The 24412-nt window shown below is 54.1% G+C and overlaps 9 protein-coding genes across 9 annotated transcripts; 3 read left to right on the top strand and 6 right to left on the bottom strand.

The window, feature by feature from the left end:
* Positions 1–562: 562 nt before the first annotated feature.
* Positions 563–1543, bottom strand: J4E85_002565 (uncharacterized protein; the record flags this gene model as incomplete). The annotated part of the gene is made up of 5 exons (XM_051466843.1): positions 563–607; positions 671–757; positions 809–841; positions 1017–1425; positions 1539–1543. The coding sequence occupies 5 exons, from the start codon at positions 1541–1543 to the stop codon at positions 563–565; spliced, it is 579 nt and encodes a 192-aa protein (XP_051329698.1).
* A 2411-nt stretch (positions 1544–3954) lies between these two features.
* J4E85_002564 (uncharacterized protein) lies at positions 3955–4967 on the top strand (the record flags this gene model as incomplete). Its single annotated transcript, XM_051466842.1, has 2 exons — positions 3955–4080; positions 4134–4967. 2 exons carry the CDS (start codon positions 3955–3957, stop codon positions 4965–4967), a joined length of 960 nt encoding a protein of 319 aa, XP_051329697.1.
* Positions 4968–7253: 2286 nt separating this feature from the next.
* On the bottom strand, positions 7254–9419 carry J4E85_002563 (uncharacterized protein; the record flags this gene model as incomplete). Its single annotated transcript, XM_051466841.1, has 2 exons — positions 7254–9073; positions 9131–9419. The coding sequence occupies 2 exons, from the start codon at positions 9417–9419 to the stop codon at positions 7254–7256; spliced, it is 2109 nt and encodes a 702-aa protein (XP_051329696.1).
* A 666-nt stretch (positions 9420–10085) lies between these two features.
* Positions 10086–13087, bottom strand: J4E85_002562 (uncharacterized protein; the record flags this gene model as incomplete). Its single annotated transcript, XM_051466840.1, has 3 exons — positions 10086–11054; positions 11119–11235; positions 11285–13087. The coding sequence occupies 3 exons, from the start codon at positions 13085–13087 to the stop codon at positions 10086–10088; spliced, it is 2889 nt and encodes a 962-aa protein (XP_051329695.1).
* A 574-nt stretch (positions 13088–13661) lies between these two features.
* J4E85_002561 (uncharacterized protein) lies at positions 13662–15702 on the bottom strand (the record flags this gene model as incomplete). The annotated part of the gene is made up of 7 exons (XM_051466839.1): positions 13662–14205; positions 14256–14569; positions 14619–14865; positions 14913–15173; positions 15228–15338; positions 15392–15596; positions 15654–15702. 7 exons carry the CDS (start codon positions 15700–15702, stop codon positions 13662–13664), a joined length of 1731 nt encoding a protein of 576 aa, XP_051329694.1.
* Positions 15703–16355: 653 nt separating this feature from the next.
* J4E85_002560 (uncharacterized protein) lies at positions 16356–17149 on the bottom strand (the record flags this gene model as incomplete). Its single annotated transcript, XM_051466838.1, has 2 exons — positions 16356–17045; positions 17093–17149. The coding sequence occupies 2 exons, from the start codon at positions 17147–17149 to the stop codon at positions 16356–16358; spliced, it is 747 nt and encodes a 248-aa protein (XP_051329693.1).
* Positions 17150–17543: 394 nt separating this feature from the next.
* On the top strand, positions 17544–18406 carry J4E85_002559 (uncharacterized protein; the record flags this gene model as incomplete). Its single annotated transcript, XM_051466837.1, has 4 exons — positions 17544–17637; positions 17688–17795; positions 17882–18040; positions 18132–18406. 4 exons carry the CDS (start codon positions 17544–17546, stop codon positions 18404–18406), a joined length of 636 nt encoding a protein of 211 aa, XP_051329692.1.
* A 235-nt stretch (positions 18407–18641) lies between these two features.
* On the bottom strand, positions 18642–19660 carry J4E85_002558 (uncharacterized protein; the record flags this gene model as incomplete). The annotated part of the gene is made up of 2 exons (XM_051466836.1): positions 18642–19151; positions 19508–19660. 2 exons carry the CDS (start codon positions 19658–19660, stop codon positions 18642–18644), a joined length of 663 nt encoding a protein of 220 aa, XP_051329691.1.
* A 790-nt stretch (positions 19661–20450) lies between these two features.
* J4E85_002557 (uncharacterized protein) lies at positions 20451–23332 on the top strand (the record flags this gene model as incomplete). Its single annotated transcript, XM_051466835.1, has 3 exons — positions 20451–20630; positions 20790–21467; positions 21515–23332. The coding sequence occupies 3 exons, from the start codon at positions 20451–20453 to the stop codon at positions 23330–23332; spliced, it is 2676 nt and encodes an 891-aa protein (XP_051329690.1).
* Positions 23333–24412: the final 1080 nt, after the last annotated feature.

Genomic DNA, 24412 nt, shown 5'->3' with positions numbered 1-24412 from the left:
TCTGCCGATCTGCGTGCGGCAGTAGGTGAGGCGGAACGTTGAGGTGTGGTGTGGCGAGGGGTTGAAACATTCAACGAACCGCTGCAGGCTGCCGAAACCAACTCTCCCAACTGTTCGTTGACGTGAAACGATAACACAAGCAAGATCGGCCAATCGCCGCTTCGACACGCAAGACTTTGAGATGCTCCCCACATGCGACAATCCGTTATGGCATGGATACATTGCCGACTATTGCTAAGTAAAGACATTCGACATTATATCCAGGATGGAAGCTCCCTCAGGACTACAACCAAATCCCGAAGCGAAAGGATGACCGCGGAGAAACACAATAACATTGGTCAGCGTTGCCGAAAACTGCTAAGCATCTTTTGGAAAGAGAAGGCGACTAATGCCTTGTGTACTCCGCTGCCGAGAACCACGTCCGGAAACACCAAGAAGGACGAACGGATGCCCACAGCACTTTTGCGCATGCGATGCTCGATCAAGATAGGAAAGCTGGTATCATAAGCGGGCCCCACCGCACTAATTCCGGAAAGATGCAGACTGTGATCATGAGTGTCGTTCAGTACTTGCCGCCAAAATTCTCCTTTGCGTACTGCTCGCATGCCTGGTGCACGTCAGTACAAGCTCATGCACGCGAAGACTACGTTCAGAGACGATCAAGACATACTTTTGCAGGCTTGCCAACCTTCTGACCGATGACCTTCCATTTGTTGGCATCGTATTCTTTGATGGCGGCAAGCAGCGCGGCGCTCTTCTTACTCATCAGCACACTCTCAGAGGGACGGAGATATAGCCTCTAACTCACTTCGTCCTCAGCGAACTCGGCATAGTGCATGTCCTTGAAGGTCAGTTAGAGGGTCCGCAGTGGAACAGTACTGGTCGCATGCCCACCTTGTACCAATGTTTCTTTACACTCCCTTCTGTCCGCTGCGGGAACGTCTACCAAAGGCCAAGTCAGCTAACTGTTCTCCGGGAACACGGCAGTTGTCTGATCCGGCAAGCGCCCTGCTCACCTTTGCGATCTCGCTCCAGCTGTTTCCAGCATCTCTCATTTGTTTCAATCTCAATTCCTCAGCTGGCGTCCAAGGCGTATTTGTCCGACTCTTCTTGGTCTTGGGCTCCTGTGCAGCATCGACATCAGCCGTGGGTGGCAACACAGCACTACTCGCTTGCGCCTCTGCACTATCTGCAGTACCTGCCATCTGTTCCTGGGACTGTCCGAGGGTTACAGACTTGCGCTTTCGGCTCGTAGGAGATGGCAGTGGCGGTTGAGCGCCAGTGTGAGCCTCTGGATTCGCCGTGGTGAATGACGCCGCTGGCTGTAAACTGGGCAGCTCTGGCGGTCCAGAGTACTGAACGCTCGGTTGGGGGTTCGCTGCAATGGGCGACGGTTTCAGGCTACGCTTGGTGGAGGGCGAGGAGCTGTCGGGGGCCACAACGTCAGCGCGCGCGGCAAGGTACCGAGTCGAGTAGGGGAAGTATCTCAGAGTCGCAGAATGGGGACAAGACGAGACGGATATAGTGGAAAGACTCACGACATGGCGGCAGACGGGGCGATAAGACCTAAGCCAGGCAGGCGGCAGCACGAGACAGCTTCACTGGGGAGAGCAGGATGCGCCTATAGAGTGTAGTGTCATGCTCGTATATTACAGCTTCAGGACCACTTTCAGAGGGTACGACGGCCAGACTGGAGGCAGTAGATCATCATGATATCCAAGGAAGCAGATGGCCTGTCGGTGCGAGCGCTGATCAAGTACAAGGGATACAAAGAGGGTCAGGTTGGCAGCAGACGGGCGAATGGGAGGAAGGCATAGGCATCATGGTGGAGGACGAGGGCGACGCTGTGAGGTTAAGTGGCCGAATGCTAGCGGGGGTCGGCGCCCAAGATGGGGAGGGCAAGTACTAGTACTTGCCCGCTAGTGAATTGAAGGTGGTCGTCGAGGTATAGATACGCGGGGACGCGCTGCAGACAAGAAGCGGGGTAACAGGCTCTAGGGCCCGGCTCTGATGAACAGGTGGCTTTGAGGTTACGGGGACAGCGCGACGAGTGCTAAGAGGGCAGCGGAGGTAGAGTGCGCAGCGCGTGACTGCTTCATGCGTGTCCAGCATACATGCGAGTGATGCGGAGCGCCCCCGATCGGGTGTCGCGACATGATGACTGTGTATACAGACAGCCACGGCGCCGGCGGAGTAGTGGGCGAGACAAGCGCATGTTGTCATGAGTGTCATGGCGATTCCCATGCCGGGTCGAGTAGAGTGACTCCAGATCAGGTCACCGTGGAGTCGCTACCAGGCCAGATGGCGTGCCGTAGTGGTGACGGAGTTGCTGGCAGCTGGAGCGGGGCAGCGTGCATGGACCGGCCGCTCTTTCCTCGAGTGGTGCTCGTGCCTTCCAACCTCATCATCGGTCAACAACACAGCGGGAAGTCGCCATGGCGAGAGTCGCACAAACACGACCACGTCAGACGGCTGCTCTGCTCGACAATCTATCTCACGACCTGCCGCTTGACCGCCAATGGCGCCCTCACCACCACAGAGATTGTGCTGCTATTTAGCCCGGCCTCAGTCGTCGCCGAGTGCGAGCCATCCCTGTCTTCTCCACACGGCCACTGCAGCAGCGGCTTGCAACGATGGTACCAAACAAGGACCTCTTGCGCTCATCAGCAACACCGCTGGGCGCGGGGAAGAGGAGTGAGGTAATCGATATGCTGCTGCCGGACCGTCCTGAGTACTTTGCTCGCCGTGGGCCTGGATGCCTTTTCAACCAGGCTCCGCTCCGCATTCAAGCCAAGCTCTTTCTCCAGCCGCCTGACGCAGCGCCAGTATCACTACAAGCCACAAGCGTTTGATCAGAACCGCTCTGCCACAGCCTTACCACTTACGACCTATAGCAGCACACATGGCCTGCCAAGCGCTTCGGCCTTACGAGTTGCCTGACGTGTTGATGCTGTAGGCGGAACACGACCCATCCGAACGTACTCGTTTCGCCTGTCTCACAGCGTCGTCATCTGCACTCTTGTGTGTTGCGAATCATCTCCACTCACCGTCTGCTCGGCCCTATTCACATGGAGCAGATTCGTAGCAAAGTGTCTGAGGCATAGTCGTTGAAAAGTGCTTCAAAGCTCGTTGCCAATGTTGTTTGTCTCTGCAATGGGCGACCGCCGGCGCACAGTCCCCCCCGCAGCCTGTCACAGCACGTTCTGCGTTAGCGCCCGCCGTCGCTTCGGCACTGGTCGCTGCTTGTTTCCAGCTTTCCAAACATTGTCAAACCTCGCGCTCCGTCAAAACTGCACCAAGTCCGACGCGCGCGGTTTTGAAACTGCCCCCGTGGGTCCCGATGAGGCTGAGGACCTTATGCATCCCGCTCTAGATCTTCAGAGCCCCAGGCATCGATTTCGTATGCGTCTTCATGTCCGTTCCACTTCCGGCTTAACATGTCTCGTGTCAAGGTTCTTCTAAACATTTTGGCTGCGAACACCGTCTTTGCCCCATGATGCCGATCAGGAATCGAGTTGCAGAAGCGACGGTTTGAAAACGTTGCCAATCTCAGAAACTGCCACTGCTAATCGACCTGGTCTGTGACCACTGACCGACCCGTTTCTTGACCTCTGTCCAAACTCTATAACTGCCCGAGTGCCCCAAGTTTCGAGGCTTCAACCGCATCTGTTCAATCGGCATCTGTCTTTTGTTTTTTAGCAGCCTTGTAATACTCTCTTTTACTTCCCACTGGTTTGGGCTGCACTACATTCACTTAATCAACTTTACCAACATTGCTGAGCAATTACTTTTTTACCGACACACCGTGTAATACTTTCTTTTCAGAGCCAGCCTCGATCACGACGAACAGACATCCCTAGTGGACACGAATCAACGACTTCTTCTACGCCAAGTACTCCAATCAGCAACATCAACATCAACATACTATCAGCTCAGCAACACAACGATTACAACATGCTTCACCACCAGCCCCAGATTCTCTCCCCTCTTCCTGAGATGAACTCTCAGTCTCCTGACCCTTCCAGCCTCCGCGCTAGGAAGATGTCAGCCGGTGGTAACAGGTCTTGGTCCGAAGAAGAGGTATGTTGACCAGTTGCACTCATCACCATCCACCATATACTTACAATATCTAGGAGAACTACCTTCTTCAGACCCGCATGCAAAAGATGCCTTACAAGCACATTGCAGCTCACCTCAAGAAGACCGAGCTTGCATGCCGCCTGCACTACCATCAGCTCTCGCACGGTAGCCACCGCCGCAAGCGCAACAACTCGGTCTCTTCCAACGCCTCTTGCAGCTCTTCCGGTACTGCTCCGGTCTACTCCATGACTATGGATCAGGACGCGTACTCTCAATCGTCCCGCCACAGCTCGCCCATGAGCTACACTGGCAGTCCCCATGTCCGCGCCAACTCCATCACCACCTCTCCCGGCCGCTCCCAGCACAAGATCCTCCTTCCCAAGCCCCGCACCCTTACTCCCCGTGGATCCCCAGAGCCTTACAACGGTCTCCGTATCAACACCGAAGTGGCCCACCAGCCCAAGATCGTTGACACTGACCGTCTCCGCTCCATCTACGAAGCCCGCCGCCAACAGTTCTGGGCTACCGTCGCTGCCGACTACGGTGCGGATGTTTCCCCCGCCCAGCTCGAGGAGATCTGGCGCAACGGTTCCAACGCTGTCCGCCCTCCTACTCCGGACGCCTCGCCCGATGGTAGCATCATGCACAACCCCATGTTCAAGCCCTCCGTCTTCCCGAGCTACATCTCGCCTGCCCACAGCGAGCCAGCCAAGCACTACAGCCCGATGAACCCCATGAACATTAGCGCCGTTTCAGCCCCAGAGCGCATGCCTTACGTTCTGCCCATGCCTGTTCCTTCCTCTGGCCGCCCAAGGGCTGGTACGTGGAGCTCTGCGCCCAGGGACAACATGCCCATCGCCAGCCTCCTCAACGACGATAGGAAATAGATGTCCATTATCTTTGCATTCCTGTACTTGTTAGATCACTTCCTGGGTCGTGGCATTAGGCATGGGAATGCGGCTATGGCATTGGCAAATGACTCTTTTCTCCTCTTCTCTACTTTCGTTAATTCGCTATTCAATCAACCCTTTTCTTCATATTACTGTCTTAACGTCCTCGGTGGTATATGTCAAGAGCGGTATGGTTTAGCATGGCATATGAGACACTTGATGTTTCGGAATCTTTACTCAGGCGTTCAGCATTTGGAATTTTGGTCTTGGCGCATAGCATCAACGGGTATCTGGGCGCTTCACTTTTTGAAGAGTTTTGCAGCATTGTTCTACGCGGTAGATGGTAGCGGTAGTCAATACAGAAGAATATCCACAGTACTAGTTCACATTGCTCAAGTCACTTCATCATGGTATGGACTTTCAACGAGCATGCATACCCTTGACGACCACATGTTCCTGACATTTCGCTTACGCCTGATATGTGCCTAATACAGGCGGTTAAGCGAGCATGTCAAACACGACTTCCTCTCCTTTACCTTTTGTGAACTTCCTCTTGTCCGTAGTACAATATCAAAGGCATGTTAAGGCACTTGACTCTTAGAAAGATGAGTAAACTCACAAAGTTGAGGCTGGTGCCATCACATCCTGAACCAACATGATCTCTTCCACCTTCGCACTCAAGCAACGAACTCCTTGCGCACAATCAACCTCTTACTCACATTTACCCGCTGATGAGCTGATTCCTCGTCCAGATAACTAATCTGACAGCGGCAGCCTTGCTTCCAAGGCCCGCCCATGACATCCACCGGTGCTCAAACCCCAAGGCACAGAACACCACATCACGGAACTTACCAAGCGAACGCGAACGCGCCATCTGAACCATCTGTCCTTTTTCAACTAGCATACCGTTGTAATCGTCGGATGATTTCCTTCTTTGCCGCTGCCGTTGTCGCTGCCAGTGCCGGTGGGTGCGGTGAAGCCTGACTCGTCGCGTGTTTGGTAGGTGAAACGTTTGGGACCGCACTAGTTGCTCTTTGCGCGGCACAACGGTTTGGTAACGGCGGGTGTGGGCGTCAGATGCACCTGTCAAGATCGTGTGTGCGTGTAGATGGCGATTTCGCTTTGACGATGTTCGCACAAGATGTGCTCGGAGTGCGAAACGGCAGAGTGGGAAGTTGACGTGGTGTTGGTGGGTTTTCGCACACGTAAGCAGGGGTGCATGCAATACACGCGTGTGTCGTCTTTGGCGATGTGCATATAGACAGCCTCGTCATAGACCGGAGTAGGACCATTGAGAATTCCAAATCACAACCGTCTTACTAAGAGACGCGACGGGTTTGCGAGAGAGAGAGAGAGAAAAATCGGCATCCCGTGTTCCTATTCTTGTTCCATGCTGGTCTGACGCTCGACCCCATGTCAGCCCTGCGCATCTCCCGCCCATCCCGCGAACGTCATTTGACTCGCATCCCACCGATCCTAACGCACAACGCCACAGCCCGTCCATCCGTCCAACTAAACGGCATCCCAGCCATCTACATAGTACCAGTGCTCTGTTGCTAATTTCCCGATATTCATGCCTTGCTGCCTTACCCTTCCTCCATGATCCCTTTCCTGTGGCCCCCCCTGTAAACACGCCATCTCATCGACCAGAGATCCTCCCTCAATCCCCACCACACCCCCCTGGCTTGGAACCAAACGAGTCAATTTCCATGTCCCCGGTCAGCGCATATGCCGAAGTCCTAATGCAGATCTACGCTCCGGCAAGTGTCAGGGATGTGCGTTGGATTCCGGTCCAGTGGAGTCGGTCAGGGTCGCGTTGGCGGTATTCATGCGAACTGGGTTTGAGACCTGGTGGGGATCTGTGAGCGCCTTAGTTTCGAGGCGCATAACTGTGGCGTGTGAGCGATGGATGCGCGCGATGGATTCGCTCACATGCCTTGTAGGGCTGATAGAATCTGTGTATGCATGGCTGAGGGGGGAAGATGACGTCGCAGGCTGAAGCCGTGGGTTCGGTCATATCCGCGACATGCATGAGTGAGGGGTTCTGGAAGTGTGACCGAAGGTTTGGTGGTGCATAAGGCGATAGGAAAGCCTGCGTCGGTGTAGTCGCCTAATGCGTGTGTAACGCGTGACTCCCAAAGGATTGTGTCGGACCGTAGAGTCGTTGGGTCAGCTGACTCTCGTGACTGTATCAACGTAATCGTTGTGGCTATCTGGGGTGATGTTTGGCCGACAGTACTCCCGAGGGGACCACGGCTGCACTGTGCTTGCGGCCCTTCTTCATCAGGGGTTGGACTCTGCAACTGTCTCTCCCGCCCCTTCCTGACCAGCCTCGTTGTCCGGTTGCGACCCTCTCCTGTCTTCGGGATCTTGGTCGCCCTTTCCACCATTCTTTTGTTGCTCGCCACTTGATTCAATGTCATCTCTCAGCTCTGCCTCTTCTTGTGGGTTCTCTGTGCCCCTCGAGCTGTACTCTTGATCCATGCGATGCATCAACTCTTCGCCGGGTAGAAGAATGCTTCTGTCGATCGCCAAAGGTAGTCCACGATGTCTACCACGTAGCATAGCAGCCATTAAGACGACTTTGCTCAAGCTTGCAAAGTCGCCGCATAGACTGGTGTTCTTTCCCGGTACACCGAGGCTCAAGCCGACAGTGCCATATGCCGACGTGACCTCGAATAAGATCGAGAAGACGCTGAAGCCCGGCGACGCGTTGAGAATATGACCTCGCTCAATGATACATATGAGGAAAAATACAAAGAATTGGAACCAGATGTCGTAGGCGAGCTGTTTTTGCAGATGAGACGCTACGCCAGCAGCACTGCTGTCATTCTCTTCCAGTCCGATAGATTTCTCTTCGTACGTGTTCGTCTTCCGCAGTACCAACGTCATGGGATAGATCGAGATGTACATGATGACTAAATAAGCCACCAAGCATGCGGGCGCGAGCGAACTCATGTTGATAATGTATGCGCCGCTAGTACGTAGTCCGCTGGCCATGAAGAGTCCGTCTACTACTCTAGCGCCAGTAGATAGAGCTTCGACGTCTGGCATGCCGATGTTCAATATCTCGAAGCAAAGCCAGGCAGTGATGTCGATGCCGAGCTGAACAAGAAAGAGGTATACTGTCTCGCGCTTGGGAAAAAGGTATATGAAACAACGTCGCGGATGCTGTAGAAGGAATTGCATCGTGTTCCTGATACGAGACTCTTTTGGCAGTATCTTCTTCAACATCCATATCGTGATGCGGAGTAAAATCGGGAACTGCGTTTGACCAGCGAACGCGAGACATGCAGCCACAAGCAGAACATACGCATTGCCACTGAAGGGAACGAAATTAGCGTTGAGCACGTTGAGTCCACCGTTGGAGAATTCCGTCACCGTCGCAAAATATGCCCACCATCCTGGGTTGATGGCACCTGGCTGCTCTTGATACAATGTGCTCTTGGTATCGTCGCGATATGCGTACGGTATCAGGAAAGTGATACCAAGCAAATACCAGAAAATCTGGTAGCCAACCAGGATAAGCAACAGAGCTTGGAGTGCGCGATACTCCACACCCCCAAGTTCCATGCGATCTTGCTCACTGAGCTCGCGGAATCGACCCTTGGAGTCGAGATGCGGCTTGAAGGAGACGTAGTCGTGTTTCTCGGGCTTCAACTCTGTCGAAAAGCGGTCAAGCATGCGGCTGAAGAAGTTGCGTGCGGACTTCATTTCCCAGGGTGTTGGAATGAAGCCAAAACCGGTCTCGTAGTGATATGTGCGTCTTCTAGACTTGGGATACATCTTTGCTTGCGGCGGCTCCTCGTTTTCTTCTTGTGCATTCTTTCCTGTCTGGCCTTGTTTTGCATTCGGTCGCTGGCGCAGGCTTCCGGTACTGCTGCTGCTTTCTGCTTGATCCGAATGGCTGTTTTCAATATCTCGTACGAGTCTTTGCATAGTGTGCGAATGTTTGACGACGTCTGCCATCTTTTTCCGGAACAGTGCTCTTCTGATGAGTACCACAGCTGTCGATACAAATGGTATGTTGCCAATTATTAGCAGCACGGCGAAGGTCGCTTGCTGGAAGCCGGACATATCTCCGAGGTCTACCGAATTGAGCCCTGCATCGATTAGTATTCGGCACCCAAACTGTCAAACCCCAAGTAGAAGACACTTACCTGTAGTTGTCATAGCACTGGTGCACAAGAACAGCGCGTCGGTATACGTCACATGCGCATCTCCATACTCTTTGGGCCCATCAGCAAGACCCTGCCCGTAAACAATAACCGAGGAGATCGCGATAACGACAACGAAATACAGCATATGCGCGCGATAAAAGTTCAACTTCAACACCTCCTCTTTCAAATACTTCAAAAAGTCATCTTTGGCCTGACGCGGGTTGCGCAGCTCCTCAAGCGGGTCGTGCATCGCGTCGTTGTCGTCGAGCGGCAACCACGACGAGCTCATTCCGGCTGCAGTCGCAATGTATATACTTTGCGGTATTTGTCCAAGACGCGTACCAAGAGAAAGCGCGGATCAACGTGGCAGATCTGGATAGCGCAACCTTGTCAGAAGTAGGCTGTGTTTAGCTGCGCTGCCCAGGCATTTTCGCGAGGGATGATGTCACTGACCCTCAAGCACGAACCTTATCGCGCGTGGGGAACGACGCATCATCGTGGACGCGACAACATTGATCTTCAGGTCCGCGACGTTCTCAATTGGCTTGCTGTATTGAACGGTGAGGAGTTGGCAGATTGTAAGTTATCTCCGTGCCGGTCCGGAGATGTTGTGATTAGAGCCTGGATTTGTCGTGCGATGAGGTTCGTCCCTGGCATATTACTAGGATCATCCATAGCGAACTACGTCTGACGGCCGTATATGTGCGCTGTCACCGCCTCCTGCGTTGCATTCTGTATTCCTTGTGGTGATCTCGAAGTGCTCGATGAGGAAAATCCAATCATACGTTGGACCGCGGTATATGGAAGGACACGTTATGATGTTGATAAGGAATTGACACAGAGAAATGTACCTACTAAATCTGTGAAAAAACTATTTACCCAAATGCGTGAACTAGCTCGGCATCACATTGCGCAAAACATCATACTGGAGTTCCACCACCACGCCAATACACTTCTACTCTGAGCACATGAAAACTTTACCCTCCTCAAACACCACACCCTTCTCCCTCATCTTCTTCTCTTCCTCCTTACCAATCACCCTCCCCTCTCCATCAACCCTCTCAAACACCACCCCCACGCGACTCAACTTGAGATGACTCCACATCTTCGCCGACTCACTCCACCCACCCAACGCCCCAAAACACGCACTAATCCCCACAATCCGCTCTCCACCCGCCGCCTTCCTCACGAACCAATCGCGCATATCCGGCTCGCCAAAGTAGCCAACCCGACCACTCTGCGTAACAAGTTTGAGAGCGCGGTACTGCTGCTCGACGTGGACTTCAGTGATGTCTTCCTGGTTCAGCGGGAAAGTGACGGTGTTTTGTAGTTGGTAAGGGTGTGGACCACTGCCTGTCTTATTCATATCTTGCCATGCGGCTTTGAGGGATTCTCGGAGAGGCTCAGTCATGTCGTGCGCCCATTTGGGGGATTGACATAGGACGGGTCCGCGACGGCCGACCATGCGGCCGCGATTACCCCACATGTCATGAGGGCCGGGGTTGATGCCGACGATATCGATACCGGTGTGGAGTTGGTAGGACGGTGACGATATGTTGGTCGCAGGGAGGGAGCTGGGTAGAGCGGTCGAATCGTGAGGCATGGAGATACTCGTTGCAACGGGCTGAAAGCATTCAATACCTGTGTTTTTCTTGTTCCACATGAACACATCGTTGGGCATCATATCCTGGGGGAGTTCGTATGGTATGGGGTGGGTAGAAGTGGGGAAGGACTCGAAATGGATCGTAGGATGCGCCCAGACCGAAGCATGGTCAGGATACTTTTGACCATCACGATTGTAGGGTAGCGATGATCCAAGCTTTCCCCATGCCATCTGCTGAGCGGATGTATATCGCGGCTGAGCGAGTGGTGCTGAGTCCGGTCTGCATGCTTGAAGAAGACCGAGACGTGAGATAGCTCCATTCTGGCAATGAGGTCAGTAGAGGCCTGTAGAGTAGCGCAGACGGCTGCAGCATTTGGGAACTCACCGAAGCAATTTGACCCGCCATTCCTACTAAATGCATGCCATCCAACACTTGGAACGGCCTCCGTACACCAGCGTAACTCCGGTGCAAGCCTTTTTTTCTCCCATTATTCAGTGTCACCTACTTCTAATTAGTATAGTTTTCTTCGGAGATGGTGAGCCCAGCGTACAGAGATACCGCTGATCATAGCAGTCTTGGATGGCCAAGGATCCTCAGGCTTCCCATGAGGCCCGGTCTGATTCACAATATCTTCGATACAGCAGACGATCTCCTTGATCCACTCCCCACGATCAAGATGAAACGGAAGTCCAGTAAATCCATCAGAGCTGCCAAAAAGTCTTGTTTGGTCACCCAAGGTGACGGAAATTCCCACTAAGTAGTCGTGGCTGTTGTTAATCTGGCGCCAGTAGGTGTCCAAAACGCAAGCACGATGAGTAATCTCATTCCAAGAGTGAATAAACTGTGCCGAAACGGTCTCGGTCTGAGCTGGCGGGGGATACATGGTCATGGGCATGTGCAAGCATACGGAGCTGTCTAGAATCGCCTTTGCTTCGTCCGAGTCTGCCGGCTCAGCGGGCTCGACCGGCCCAGTTGCTTTCTTGTAGAGCGAGGCTACTGGCTGGCAGCAGCCCCAGATCCGGCGTCGATTTGCTATGTGCATGAGGGGTCCCTGGATGCCGAACCTGGGACGAGTCGATGCATCCACCCAGAGAAAAAGACCTTTGTAGTCGAGCGCATCGGTGGTCGCAGTCTCCACGAAGTAGCGCAACTCGTAGAACCATGGCAATACACGCATGCGTACCATATGTTTCCAGAATGCGGCTTCACGAGTGACGCTGTTGACGTGATGCGAGGCTTGCATGAGCGAAAGCATGTCTTTGGAGTCAACATATCCAAGGATTTCGAGAAGCAGGTCGTACGGGAGGACTGCAATTGGATCCGTTCGCACCTTGTGCGCTAGATTTGCCAACTGCGGACTCCCACCGAAAATGTTGGAGGGTAGGATGTCTTGTATACTTTCTTGGAGAGCAGGTCGGGGGGAAGGATCGCACACTTCATACTCCGATCCCGCTCCATTATGCCAAAATTGCTCGTTGCCCGAAAAGACCTGATAGTCCACATCCAAAACTGGTCTTTCGTTTGCAAGAAGAGCGCTAAACGTTCTCAACATCACATGCTTATTAATATCTCTGCTCTCAAGTCCTATGCTCTTTGCGAGAATGTCGAAGCATGCCTCGTGGAATGGAAAAGCTTGTGGTTCGTCCCCACTCGCGTAGCTCGTGATGTTCAAAGAACCTTCGCCCGGATCATTGGGATCTCTTCCAGGCCCTTCGATATCTAGAGAGCCATAGTCGTAGTAGCGGCCTCTACCGGATATGTAGGCTTTCCGCTCGGGATTGAGTGCCAGTGCGCGGACCCGATTAATCCATTTGACGTCGTCGAGTCCGATGAGTCTAGGATCAAAACTGTTGTCCTCAGTGTTCTCGGTACTGGCATAATTGTCAAGACCCCACTCATCGCTAATGTCCAACTCGGGATCTTGCGACCAACTTCCATCATCGAGTTCTTCCACAGGCTCAGGCTCGGGGGTACGGGGTCGAAGAGCGACGTCAAGAATCTCGGATGATCTCGTAAGTAAGTCGGAGTCGTTGCTATCGATAGATTTCGTGTCGTCCGAAGAAGAATCCGAGGAAGGTTCGTAATCCGAATCTGCATCGTCTTCCTCCTGTTCTTGCTGTTCGATGCGTTGCTTCTCAACGGCTTCGGGGTCGATCGCATCTTCCATTTCTTCGTCCTCATCGTCGCTGTACACAAATCCGCGTCCCACCTTCTTCCCAGTACGTCTTCCCATCCTTATATCCATCGCGCGATCTCGCTTGCGCAAAGACTTGCCATTTCTCGATCCAATCCTGATGGCGCCAATGTTCATGCAGATGGAGCATAAGATACAGTAACAATCGAAGGAGCCCATGATGAAAGATGGAAGATGAAAGATGAAAGATGAATAAAACACAAGCTGGTATCAGAACAGAAGGTTGGAACTCGAGCTCTTATTAAAAGAAGCTTGTGGAGTATCTAGGGCGGCACGGCGGGATTATGGGGTCTTCGGATTAGGCGTGCACCCTTGGTGCAACGCCACCAACCCCACTTTGTCCAAAAACGTGGCTGCAGCCTTGCCATCCCCGGACATGATCTAGGCATCCCAAGGCAACACCGCCCAAGTTGCGTCATTCACAAACTAGCTTATTGCGCAAGCCAACATGGATTAGTACTTTCCAGAAATGCATTTGATGCCACAAACCATCTGACCACAACCCATTACCAGGCTAGAGACACGGGATAAAACGAAGGCCGCAATGGGGTAATTCTATGATGGGATGCAGGTTGAAAAGCATCCGCCGCCGCAGCGTTTCTTGGATTCTTTCAATTCGAGAACTCTATAGATAGGATCGTGAGCCTTGACCCATGACAACAAAAAGAAAGAAGATACCAAATTATGGTGGTAGGTATCGATAGCGGAGCCAACGAGAGCTCGGAAAAAGAACTCACGATTGTGCATCATGGAACTCATCGTCCTCCTGAGTCTCACTATCGGTCCTCCGCAGGAGATCGTCCTTTCGTGGCTCTGGTTCGGGGTTGGAATTAAGGAGTTTGCTGGGAGGCAGTTCCTTGGCGAAGGCCTCACGGTTCTCGGGTGAGATCGCACTAGGTTGCGAATAGGGCTTTTCGAGAGGTGGCATAGGTGGGTTGCTAGGATTGCTGGGGATGCTGCTGTTTTTGAAAGGCGGGGCATGAGTCGATGTTCCGTCGAAGTTGCTGGGAGGACCTACGCTCTGCTGTTCGTGTTGTGTCACTGGTTGCGACTGCACGCTTGTAGGCTCGGACGGTACTGGCTGCAACGTTTCCGTAGACTGTGCTGACTGTCCAGCGGGCACTTGTTCCGCTAGTTGTACAGCTCCTTGTGCCTGTGGTAGATGCGCTTCACTCGCTCGCGATGGGATGTTGAATTGTTTGTCTGGCTTCTGGCCCGGGAGGATCGCGTAGATCTGCAGGATCTGCTTGACGACCTCGTCAGGCGTCTTGCCATCACTACATTCTGTTAGCACAAAACGCATACAGAGGGTTTGCGGGGTACTGACATCTTTGCATTGATGATCCAGTCGAGGTCTTCCTCGCCCTCTTCGCTGCCGCCACTGCCGCCCTTTACGCGTCTGAAGAGCTGTGGGTGCCAGTCCACACCTTCGCTGTTTCTTTTCGCAGCTTCCTGCCTTTGCATGTCTTCAATCTTAGCCTTGGCATCGGTTGCGACGTCCTGGTCTCTCCGCTTCACAGCCTCGGTCACATCGTGCCAGAGCTTTTGCGATTCTCGGTCGTTTTGTTCCTCGAGAGGCCGAGCCGACGGTGGGGTATGTTTGGTATGTGCTGCATCGAACAGGAGCTCCTTTTTGCCAGTCTACAAATGGTCAGTACATACTCTGACCCTGCAAGAGTGAGAACCTTACTGTCAGATCCTTGATGTACATCTCCTCGTTCCACTGACCCGAGAGCTCGTAGAGGTTCTTGCCGCTGGAGTCTTTGATGTAGCCACCGATAGCGTTGTATGACCCACTGAAGTAACCCTTGGTCTTGAATTCGAGATCGGCAGTGAGACCGGTCTCGGGGCAGCGAATGTATGCGTGGTCGCCAAGCTCGTACTTCATCGTCCCGAAGAGGATACCGCGCGCGTACATGTTGGGTTGAGTGACGAAACTACCTGTCGTGAGCCTCAAGCTGTGGTGTTCATGCGCTAGACTTACAATCGCTCGCCGGTATTTAGTAGCCGCAGAACTGCGATGCCCTCCATCATACTCGCCGCGGAGTTGCCGAGGAACTTGCTGCGAGGCTTGAGGGTGCCGTCTATGCGGATGTTGTGCTCGGGGGCCATGAAGAAGTAGCTCGACTTGGGCGGGTGGTGCGACGTCTGTTCGGAGATGTAGTAGCCCTTGGTGCCGTCTGGATAGTCCCAGTAGCCTGTGAAGATTTCACCCAGGATGGGGTTGAGCGGCTTCTTGACTCCCCTAAGTCACATCAGTTGTTGCTTGTGGGCGCAAGAAGAAGGCGGAGATGCATACGGGGGCTTGATGTGCCAACCACTCAGGTAGAACTTTGTCACTGCTACGAATCGCTGTACGGGGTCTTCCACCTTGGTTATAGGGAGAAGTGTCTCCGGATGTGCCATGAAGCTGCCTGATAGTCAGCCTATGCACCCGTCGCCAAGCCTAGATGCGCTACACACTTTGTTATGCGTTCCAGCATCGACCGCGGTTCGAGGATGAAGGTAGGAAGCGTGACGCGGCTCAAGTCGGCGCCGGGTCGCAGTTGGGATATGATGTGGGAGAGCATGCTGCCCTGCTCGGAATCCATGACGGTCTCGTCCTCCTTGGTCGTCTCGTCGCCGCCCTCGTGTCGTCGTGTCTCGTCTATGGAAGACCCGCGGCTACCTAAACATTCAAACTTGCATCAGCTTCGGTACGGCCGGAATTCGGGAGATGACGCACTGGTGAGCGACGACCGCCGGTGTTTGGAGACTATAGGTAGGTGCGGCATGGTGAGTACAGGCCGCAGAGGGAGAGAAAGGGAAAAGTGGTGGAGGTGAGGCGGGCAGAAGCAGGCAGCGAAGTACCGGCAGAGGATGTCTTGGTGCTTCGGGTGCCGGCGAGGGTGAGCTTAGTCGCAGCAATGACGATGGGGGCTTCACAAAAACTAGCGACCCCGCGCGTTGGACCTGTTTAGCAGCAAACTGTAAACATCAACAACACTGTACCGTGGAAGGGCGTGCAGTGAGGGGTCCAGGGCGCCAGGCGACACAGCATGCAGTCTTTTGAGCATCCAGCTGACTGGACCTAATATAGCGATCGCCAGGCTGTGTTCTGCAGGCCTGCTGCCCCATGCCCCGCAGTCGGCACATGCCAAAGCGCCGCCATACGAAGTACGCGACACGCGCATGCGGCACGGCTCGGAGCACGACTATTCTTCCGAGTATCCAGGACCTGCGATTCCAGGAACAGTGCCACCAGATACAGTGGGGGCCGGCCCGGATGTCGCGCGATGATAATCTTGAATGCTACGCGTCCGCATTCCGGGAGAACCGGGCGCGAGAAGGATTCATGACGATGACGTCGCTATCAAGGGGTGCACATCGCCAAAGATCTGACAAGAAACCTTAGATTCGATTACTATCAGACATTCATGACTGTCGTCTAGTCCAGCACACTCTCGCCGGCCCTGCTTGCATCCTTCGCGCCCTGGTCCTGAGTCCGCTGGATTTGCTCCTTGACCCTCTGGACCTGTGCATCATCCTTGGCTATAACCGTCACTCCAACCTTCTCGTACTCCTTGTGGACCTCTTCCATTGCTGACGGATCGACTGCCCTTGTCGCATCGCCGACTACCCATGTTTTGAAGCCTTCCTTCTGTGCATCAATCGCAGTGTACTTGACGCAGTAGTCGCCTGCGAGACCGACGACAAAGACGTCGGTGATTTCGGCCTTGCGCAATGTCTCTGCAAGATCGCTCTTGGCCACAGATGGGCGCTTGAACGGATCCGCGAACGCAGAGTACATCTCCACGCGCTTGTCCTGGCCCTTCTCGACTATGTGGTCCACCCTGCTGACGTCCAGCTCTGGCAGCAGCTCAGAGCCTTTCGTGCCCTGCACGCAGTGGTCTGGCCATAGCCGCGTTTCCTGCGTCTCGTCTGGATTGTTCGGGTTCTTGATGGTGAAGGTGGATTCGAAAGGCTTGTTGTTCGGCGGAGAGTGGTTCGAGGCGAAGGAGACGTGGTCTTGGGGATGGAAGTCTTTCGTCGCGACTTTGAGAGCAAAAGGATATGTGAGGAACTCGTTGATGGTCGGGACGATGTCGCGTCCACCTGTTACTGCGAGCGCCCCGTTCTAAGCTTGTTAATTGGGAGGCAGCCATGCAAATGGTGGGTGCTTACTGGCGGGCAGAAGTCTTCCTGTACGTCGACGATGACGAGCGCTGGTTTGAAAGACATGCTGGGTAAGTAACCAAAATTATCAAATTAGTGCGTTAGTGGGTGAAGATGTCTAGAGTGGTCCCAAGGTTGAGAGTAGAGTTCCGAAGGCTGTAAGGTAGAGCAGTCATGCGTAGCACCGTCTTATAAATAATCACCAATGTCTAAGATCAATGCAGCGTAGGTCATGATGCTGCAGGTGCATGGCGCAAGCCGTAGAAACGAGCCGTTGATGAATCAACGATCGCAGACCACGAGGCAGAAGCTTGCCAGCAGCGTCACCAGCGTTCTGTGGCTTGCCTTACCTAATCACAGCGCCAAGCCGTCTGCCGTCGGCTCGTCAATTCACGACTGACGAACATCACCAGCTCGATAACCACGCCCACCCTCTCCACTCCACCCCAATCGTCCCGCCATGTTCGTCCAGCGCTCTGCTATCGCCGCAGCAAGGCGTGTGGCCCCCCGCGCCATTGCGACCCGCCGCACCTTCACCACCACCTTTGCCCGCTGTATGTTTCGCGAGGAGCTATCGTACGATGTGCCATTGACACTATAGCAGGGGAGTCCACCGAGAGCAAGGAGGCCAAGGAGAGCAACATTGCGCAGAAGGAGACCGGTCACTCGGCCAACTCCCCCAGCGTCCTCGCAGGCTTCAAGAAGCTCGACCGTATGTTGCGCCCGCACTTCGTCATCCGCATTGCCGCGGCTACGATAGGCCAAAACCATCAATTGCTGACGAGGTCACTTCTGTAGAAATCAAGACCGAGGAGGACCTTCTGCCCCCTGGTGCGCAGCCCGGTACCGTTCCCACCGATGCCGAGCAGGCGACCGGTCTTGAGCGTCTCGAAATTCTCGGAAAGATGCAGGGTATCGATATCTTCGACATGAGGCCATTGGACGCCAGCCGTCTCGGTACGTGATGCCGCCCCCGGAAAGATCAGGAAAAAAGAGCTTGCGCGAGTTTGGGCTACCAGTGGCGTGATGTGATGCTGATGAAATGCAGGTACGATGGAGGACCCCATCACCGTCAACTCGGCCGGTAACGAGCAGTACGTTGGTTGCACCGGTTTCCCCGCCGATTCGCACAACGTCCTCTGGATCACCCTTACCCGCGAGGAGCCCAAGTCCCGCTGCATGGAGTGCGGATCCGTATACGAGATGAAGTACGTTGGCCCGGCCGACGACGCCCACGGCCATGATCACCACCACGCCGAGAACCAATACCCCAGGCCCAAGAACATGGCCGACTTCCTCAAGCCCGAGTACAGGGAGTTATAAGCTTGAGCGACTTTCTCGTAAATTATAGAGTGTATCTATATGGTCGCTAAACCTGTAGCATAGTATGGTGGAGAAGTTTCTTTTGAGTTGAATGCATGCATCCGACTCGTTTGCCTGGTATTTCGAATATTCTTCTCTCCTCCCTCGGGTCAGGCTCGCATGTCAGCCCGACGCGTCGAGGCTCCTCAACATCTGATCACCCCTAGTGGTTCATTGCAAGGAACCCTACCCTGGCTCATGACCCTTTCAGCGCGATAACACCCAGAACAACACTTTCGATACCTTTCTTCTCCGCTGTCCTCCTCTCCGCGTCCGCTTCCCCGTTAAGGCCACCACCATTCTTTCCCTTCTTCCCACCATCGCCTCCACCCAGCTTATACACCTTCTTCACCTTGTCAACATCACACCATTCACCCAGTTCCTCACCATTCTCACCCATCTCCACCCTCGTCCCCTCTACCGCACTGCCCAAATGCTTACTCACAGATTCATTGGTGATGCTCTCATCTTTCTCATAAGCGCCCTGCTCCCCTGTTGATGTTGACGGAGACAAGGGTAGCTTGACAGCAATCAGTGCGGTCGTGGTATCAGCGATGCCGAATTTCTTATATGATTCGCCAATGTTGTTGTTGGGCGAGAGGCGGAATACTAGCTCGGAATGTGGAGTGCGCGTTTTGGCACGGTTGGTCAGGTGAGCGTGTAAGGCGAGGAATGTGGCCGAGAGCAGGTGGTGTGGTGAGAGTATCTGGGGTGATTTGTTAGTACCGAGGGTGAATGTCGATCCATCGTAGATGGCGATTCAAATGAGCCGTGACAACAGGGTAGGGCTGAAATGTGGCATGGCTTTTGTCGTTGGGATACGTTAGTGCTTAGGGTTATCCAGCCTCATCAGATGCCAGACTGATTTACTCATGCGGTGTGATGAGATTAACCATGGTGCAAAGATGCCGCGGGGAAAATATCCACGCCTCGCAATCTCTTATCACGAAACTTTATTGACTTGTGGGGTGTTGTTCTGATCCAGGTGACTCAGCGGACCCTGACAGGCGGGGGTTGCTGGAGGCGCGAAAAGCAATGAACAGGTAGTGAACCACGACCTACCATGGATGCATCCAAGAAGGCATAGTCGAACTCTGGATTGGCCTCGAGTAGTTGGCGCCTTAGGAAGGAGGCGTTTTTGACATCCTTGAATAAGGCCACGTGGACAGGGAAGGCCTCGTAGTGCGGGATTGTGAAGGTTCGCACGGACGCCATGTTAGATGGGATTGGTGTTGGCGTAAGTTTGGGTGTTGAAATGCACCACGTCGCGGGGGCGGAACCTTGTTGGCGATGTGATGTCGTCGTGCGTGTTTCGTCGTGTGATGAAAACTCTAGTGGCGTCTTTGTGGTTGATGATGCTCTTTGGTGATCATGGAGACGGACGCTGCTAGGCGGTTCGCCAGTTGTCGATTTGCATTGGCAATCTCCAAGGATATCAGATCGTGGGTGAGTCTAAAGCTCGACGGCCGCTTTGGGCAGGAGCGGGGACGGCCAAGCTAGATTTAGTCCCAGAGAATGAAGGTGGCACGGCGAATCAGGACGGATCATCGTGTCGATCGCCAGAGAACAAACTAAATTCGCCGAATATGTCAGGGCAGGCACCGTCACAGCCGTCTAGAGGTCCAGGTTTCTGAGCGCCATGTGGCCAATAAAGGGCGGACTGGACTCGATAGCTGGGCTTGCGGAGAATGGGCCTGTTCCCTTGGACGCATCGCCGAGAAACGCGCTTTCACTCGCACCCTTTGACTCCCAGCGCAGCCAGCCCTCACTTCCTCTTCCACTCTCTCGCAACCCGGCCGACGAGACTGCACAGAGGTCGCGCATCGTGCAGCGACGCTCAATTCCCGCGCAGCCGCAAGCCTCGCTAGAAGTCATGTGTCTTTTGTTTGACAGGTGATAGTCGCAAGCCACCCGAGGCGCACCACCTTTGCTGGGTTTACTTGCATCGGTCTTCTCCATCGGCATTTCCCGTCTCGTGCCTGTTTCGACGTGCATTACGAAAAGTATGGCCACCAAGCGACCCCCGGACGATGACCCCAATCTCGTCAACAAGATCCAGCGAATCGAGCATGCCGACCCGCTGAGCCCACAACACCGCCCGCCCTCCAACAATGACTTCTCCGGCTCTGTCAAGAAGAAGCTCGCCGACTCCAAGCGGACGGGTCAGGCGTGCGATCGATGCAAGGTACGTGATGCAGTTAGTCGCATGCGACGAAGGAGTCTTGGGGCATGTCAATTGGTCTTGACGGTCGTCGTCTCACAACATTGGCAACCACTACGCCAGCGACGTCATTGCATGGACGCGCCTTCCTAGACACCATGACACCACTAACCACCACGGCAGGTGCGCAAGATACGCTGCGATGGCCGCCCCGAGGGCTGCACACCGTGCGAGCAGAACAGGACGCCCTGCCGCACCACCGACCGCATCACCGGCCGCGCCACTGTCCGCGGCCACGCCGAGGCCATGGAGTCGGAGAACTCGTACCTGCGCGCCCAAATCGCTGACCTCCAGGCCCAGCTGAAGGAGCACAACATCGAGCCCCGCGCGCCGCCCGCCTACAACGCCCTCCAACCGCCCAGCCACCCGTGGTCCTCCGCCCCCAGCGACAGCCAGGCGTGGAACGATGGCCCGCGACGCACCAGCACCTCACCTCTGCCCGGCTACGCGCCAGCCGGCACTCCAGGCAAGATCGAGACGCTGCCGCAGTTCAAGCACGGCTCCATCGGCGACAACTATCTCGGTGTCGCGGCGGGAGACTCACTCTTGAGCCATATCAAAGGCACCTCGCTGTCAATCTTCGGCACTGAAATCAACATTACCGACTTCATGGCAGGCGAGGAAGAGTACGAGAGCTCGCCCATGTCCTACACGACACTGATCGACATTGCAATCGGCAGTCGCCATGTCGACGAGCCCCAACTACCGCCATACCCGGAGCTGCAAGAGTACGCCATTTGGTATCTGCGTTCTCTGAACCCCTACACGATGCTTGTCCACAAGCCCGTCTTCATGGATTTGGTAGGCCAGCCACCAACTATCACAGTGCGCCCCGCTAATGCCCACAGATTTGGAGATTCGGCAACGACTCCAGCTTCGTTCCTACTGCACCCCAGATTGTGACGGTCCATTTGATGCTCGCGACCATTACCTACCAGATCGCGACCCGGAACAGCCAACACAGCGGCAGCACGATGCTGGACGATTCGCATGCCCACTACATGTATGCGCTGAGTTTCTACAAGGAACTCATCCGTGGAGACCACGGCTGGGAAGACGTTCAAGCCATGGCCATGATATGCCACCATCTCCGGACCTTCCCCAAGCCCGGCGCGGCGTGGATCATGACCTCGACTGTCTACTTGTTCGCTGTCCAACTGGGTCTGCATAGATCTGTCAAAGTCTGGGTAGACGGCACTGGAGAACTCGGCAAGCTGGACATCGAGATGAGGAAACGAGTCTACTGGACGCTGCACGCGCTGCTGGTCAACCTTAGCGGAAAGCTTGGACGGCCGATACCTATCAGCATAAGTGACATCGATGTCGAATTCCCGGAGCCAATGAACGATTGTCTGCCTGGCGAGGAAGGCAAGCTGGACATCTTCCATCAATGCTCCTTCCAAGTTGGCATACAAATGGCTAAATACATTGTCTGGGAAACGGAACTCTACAAGATAATCTATGCTGTTCGACATTCGCCGAAAACATACCTGGAGGGCTTGAAACGCCTCGAAGCCGGCATACAACAGTGGAAAGACGACCTCCCTTACGAGTTGCGCGACCCGTCGCATGCGTCTGAAGATGACCACATATTCGCTTTGTATCTCGAGTATTGGTATCAGGCGTTCAACCTGCTTCTACACCATCCAGCTGTTTGCAGGTCCACTGACACGGCCATCATTAATTCTAACTTGGACAAGTGCCTGACTGCATCGCAGAAGATGCTGCACAACTGTACGGCGATGATGAACAAAAAGAGTCTGGATATTCCCTGGATTAACACGGTCGTTTACATTGCCGCTGCCTTCACCACTCTCTTCATCTCGTCTATGCGGCAAGAGCAACTATCGCCTGTGGATATGACAAAGCTCAAAGGCGACATGGCAGCCTGGGTCAATGTGCTTGGCGAATGCGACCAGTTTCTGGGATCCGGCAACAAACTCAAAACTGCCGTCGCAAGGATCGTCGACCAGTCGCTTAGTAACATCAACGATAATATTGTCAAGCGAACTGCGACCGAGTCTCTCGCTCGCGTAGCGATGCATGCTCCACCCCGATCGACGAATACCGCCCCCACGTACGACAACAGCGGGTACCGCGACCAGTACACAACCTCATCCAGTTCACCCACGGACCCTACCCTCACCTCACAATCTGTAGGCCCGTACAGTGGTCTTCCGGGAAATAGTACACATCCATACAGTCTTGGCACCCCGGTGGCTCTCCCTCAGCATACGAATAGAACGTACGAACAACACGCATACAGCAGCGGCGATGAGACAAGCATGCATGCGAATCATGCAGCAGCACTAGCAGGAGCAGGCTCGGGTAGCATGTCGCAACCCTCAACTGATGCGTACGCCTACAGTAATGCGCAAATTGCCAACAACGGCCACCAGCCCGCGTACGCGGCTAATACCTATGCTCCTCAAGACTGGAGTCAATGGACACGAGCATATATGCAACCACACAGCCAGCCTGGTGAATATCTAAATACAGCAACCACTCTCATGACCCTGGGTCGAGATGGTGCGTCCCAGGGAACCGGGAGCGACGGCCAAGGGCTTGTCCAAACATCCGGAGTCCAGGGACACGCTCCCACACATTGGCCAGAGCTCGCATTCCCGAATGCCGCGACTGGTGGCAGCCACATGGCTCAACATTGAGCTCGGAAACACGACACATGGCACATAGAAGGCTGTGTCCCTTCGGCTAATCTACATGGGTATTTGATCTTTATGGTCCGGCGTAGTGGCAACCATCGATACCCGGCATCTGGAACACTTTGTGGGGTTAATGTACGGATATGAAGCGGCTCTCTGCAAGCTGCATGTGTTTGGTAATTTTAATTGCGAGATCTTTTCTTATGTATAATACTTCGGTTGGAGGCCAGACTCCATTCTTCGGAGAACGAACGCCGAACACGACACGACGACCGGCTGATGTTGGTCAGCAAGGGTTAGATGTGACGTTGTTGTTGAAGGGATACTGGATATTTGCCGAGTTGCAAACAAAGGACCATTGCAGTCGAAACAATGAAGATAATGATAATATCGAAGTAGGCCCTTCTCTGTCGTAGCCTGTCTGATAACAATACTTCCACAAACCATGCCTTCTCTTCCTGCGAACATCCACGGGTCGGCCGTAATCATCGCCACAAGATCTACTCTCCGTCCAGACCTCACCCAGGTAAATTGCCCGCCACCCGTCGCCTCGGTGCTACAGTGCGGACCCTGGGGAGTGCGCGCATCAATCTAGCAGCAGCACTAACCCGTGCCACCTAGGCTAAAGTAGGAAGCCGACTTGACGACTTGGCACGACCCCACCAATTGACCTTCCATTCGAGCACCAAGCCCGATAAGCTTCTGTACTTCGATCCACCGCGCTTGGTCACTACGTAAACCTCCTTCTGCTTTGGAGCTGGCGGTGCAGACAAGCACGACAGATCTCCTAAGCTTTTTTCGGTGCCAACCGCGGTTTAATAGGCGTTGAGTTTAATGACTCGGTAAGCCTTGCAGCCGACGATCCTGTGGCCCTTACCAAGGGCCGCAGGATGGGCGGCAAAACGGTATAGCGTCGAAGTTAGCTATGTATATATGGGCGGCCTGAGGATGGCGAAGATGGATCTCTACGCCGTTCTTTCGTCCTTGAGTCGCTGTCGTGGTCTGTGCCGTCGATTGGGCTGTGTGTCTGACAACCTTGGTACCGAAGCTGCGCAGAAGAATATCTTCGCTCTTCTCCCGACA

This window comes from Alternaria conjuncta (assembly GCF_024043145.1).
Source record: "Alternaria conjuncta strain BMP 0040 chromosome Unknown scaffold_3, whole genome shotgun sequence".
In the NCBI taxonomy this organism is placed as follows: Eukaryota; Fungi; Ascomycota; class Dothideomycetes; order Pleosporales; family Pleosporaceae; genus Alternaria; species Alternaria conjuncta.
Note: the sequence above shows the minus strand (reverse complement) of the source record. Positions and strands in the feature narration are given on the sequence as shown.